At 29.9% G+C, this 2,576-nt stretch overlaps 1 protein-coding gene across 5 annotated transcripts in view; it reads right to left on the reverse strand.

Annotated features, from left to right (window-relative positions):
- Positions 1-831: 831 nt before the first annotated feature.
- The window catches only part of LOC116852705 (histone deacetylase complex subunit SAP130-A), a 56,071-nt gene continuing 54,326 nt past the window's right edge, over positions 832-2,576 (reverse strand). For all 5 annotated transcript variants that reach the window (XM_032833321.1, XM_032833323.1, XM_032833325.1 and 2 more), the window contains one exon: positions 832-1,586. In XM_032833321.1, the coding sequence (XP_032689212.1) occupies positions 1,338-1,586 (249 nt within the window). In that variant the 3' untranslated portion in view covers positions 832-1,337. The remainder of the gene's footprint in view (positions 1,587-2,576) is intronic.

Here is a 2,576-nt window from a genome sequence, read left to right on the forward strand (position 1 = left end):
AGTCTAATTTTTTTACACCTTGTACACACACACACATACACACACACACACGCGCGCGCGCGCGTTGTAAGTTGGAATATTTTTTTTTAACTCTATATTAGGTATCAGAACTGTGTTAATAATTGTGTGTAGGTAGAGTGCATAAAATTAAATAGGAAAAATTCTGTTTTAAAAATTTCATAATAGTTATTAAAGAATTAATTAAATAATTCCAGCGAATTATTAGAGCGTAGAAAGCGAACGGAATAAGACGAATACCACAGACACGACCTCAAGATAGATGTCTCGATTTTGTTAACAGTCACGTGTGTGTGTGTGGCAACAGAGTGGACAATCACGTGACAACAGAGATATATTATCCTACATGTTTTACATTTCCACAGTTCTACTATTGCCAAAAGATTATCCATAGATTCCAGAATGTGTTTCGTCTTACTATTACTTGCGCAGACTTATTTACTTATATTCTTTAATTAGTTTCTTTAATTCTTTAATAACTATTACGGAAAAATTACAAAAATAGTAAAGAATTTTATTGTTTACACACACACGCACACATGCACACACACGCGCACGCGCACACACACATATACACAGTTGAATATACTTTACCTGCACACGAGTATTGGTACGGTAATTGCAGATATTCTGTATGTCCAAAGGACATCATGAAACTATAAAAAGTTTGTCCTTACTGTTAATATAAAATTTTTTTCGTAAAAAGACTTCGTCCATTCTTATATTGACAGCTACATTGAATATCTTACTTTTCTAAGAAACTTTATACATCAGTATATAAAATATTTGGAGATAATTAAATTAGAAAGATAATTAAAGTAGAAAGAGTTTTATATAAAGAGCAAATAAGAAGCACTATATAAAAATAAAAAATTATAGATTTGTATAATAAAATTGTAAATATATCACTAACAATTGTATTTTGAGACTTATAAAACCATTTATTTATTCTTATATAGATTCTGTGACACAGATAAAAATAAAGTCTTCCTTATTAATTTTCTTTTAACACGTTCCATACTGCGTTAATTTTACATTCCACGCGCGTTATTTAAATTATTTAAAAATAAAAAATATTTATATTTTGCTTTATAATACATTTTGTACCCTTTTTTCTTAATAATCAAATTTTTTATATTTTTGTAAGTATTATAAAACACACCTTATAAACATATACAAGATCATATACAAGAAACATACAAGTTTATAAACGCATGTATAAGTTTGGCAACGTGGATTATAGGTCATCTGCGCAGTATGGAACGTATTAATAAATGTTTTTTGCAAACATTCTACATATTTGTTTTGCACAATAGCTCTCACTTATCCCTTTTTTTCTGAGCTCGTTTATTACCACAACGTTGTAAAATTTCAATGATAGGTTGTTTATGTTGAAATATACCACCAAGCTGCAAGCGTGCTTCATTCATGCCTTCGCTGACTAAAGTACTGCGTTGTAAATTTCCTTTAATCAAGTCATTCACACGCTCGAGTCCATCAATGTGTCTATTTTTAGAAGCTTGCTGCGACTCAAGCAGCATTAGCGTCATTTTTAATTTTTCGTGTACCTAAATGAATAAAATAATTATAAAGCGAATTGTATAATTGAAATGAGTTATAGCTTCTATTTCATTGAAAATGTGTGGAAAACATTAGAAAAGTTAAATGTTGCAACAAATAGTCATTTCTTGATAGTTTTATCTTAACGCAATATATAATCTTTATGCAATATGGAATAAGGAGAATTGTATAAAACAGAATTTAATACAAGCGATGCACTTTGCGGTCGATTTTCGGGAGGCTCTGTCTTGTGTTATTTCTCTAATTTTGTCGCACGCAGCCTACGAGTAGCTCGAGTTTCAGAAGTATGGTCTACGAGCTGCGAGATCCGTAAAAGGGAGACAAATAAGAAGACTTGTGGATCTTTTTTTAAAGATACAATATCTTATTATTATAATTATATATTTATTATTAAATATTATAACACTGTTATAATTGAATATTTGTTTTTAATAGTTTTCTACGTTATCCATACGCGATACTATTGCTGACATGTTTTTTTAAAGGGATATCCCCGATAAGCTTAACAGAAATAGTACTACTAAATAATACTTTATAGGTAACATGGAAAACTACTGAAAAAAAATATTCACAATTAAAATAAAAATTTGATAAGATATATTGCATTTATAAAAAAGATTCATAAATCTTCTTATTTTTCTTCCTTCTTCAGGTTCCATAGCACAATATGCGAAAACTTTAAGTTTGAGCGACTTGTAAACTGCGATTGAGGTGACAAGGCAAAGGGAAAAACGCAAGGCGGGGCCTCCCAAAAAATGCATCGCTTGCCAAGCTCTAATATAAAAAAATATAACTTCGTTTAAAAATTCCAAATACATATTTTTTGTTGAGTTCTATATTTTCATTTGTGAAAAAATGAATTCATAGAAAAATAGATATTATTATATTGTTCAATTTTTGTTCTTCTGTTTTAATTTCCCTATTTGCAAGAAAACACTACAATTCGTTTCCACTGTACAACTCATCCCCCCCCCCCC

Source organism: Odontomachus brunneus, unplaced genomic scaffold (genome assembly GCF_010583005.1).
Source record: "Odontomachus brunneus isolate Ranch 3 - 2012 unplaced genomic scaffold, Obru_v1 Obru_scaffold_250, whole genome shotgun sequence".
In the NCBI taxonomy this organism is placed as follows: Eukaryota; Metazoa; Arthropoda; class Insecta; order Hymenoptera; family Formicidae; genus Odontomachus; species Odontomachus brunneus.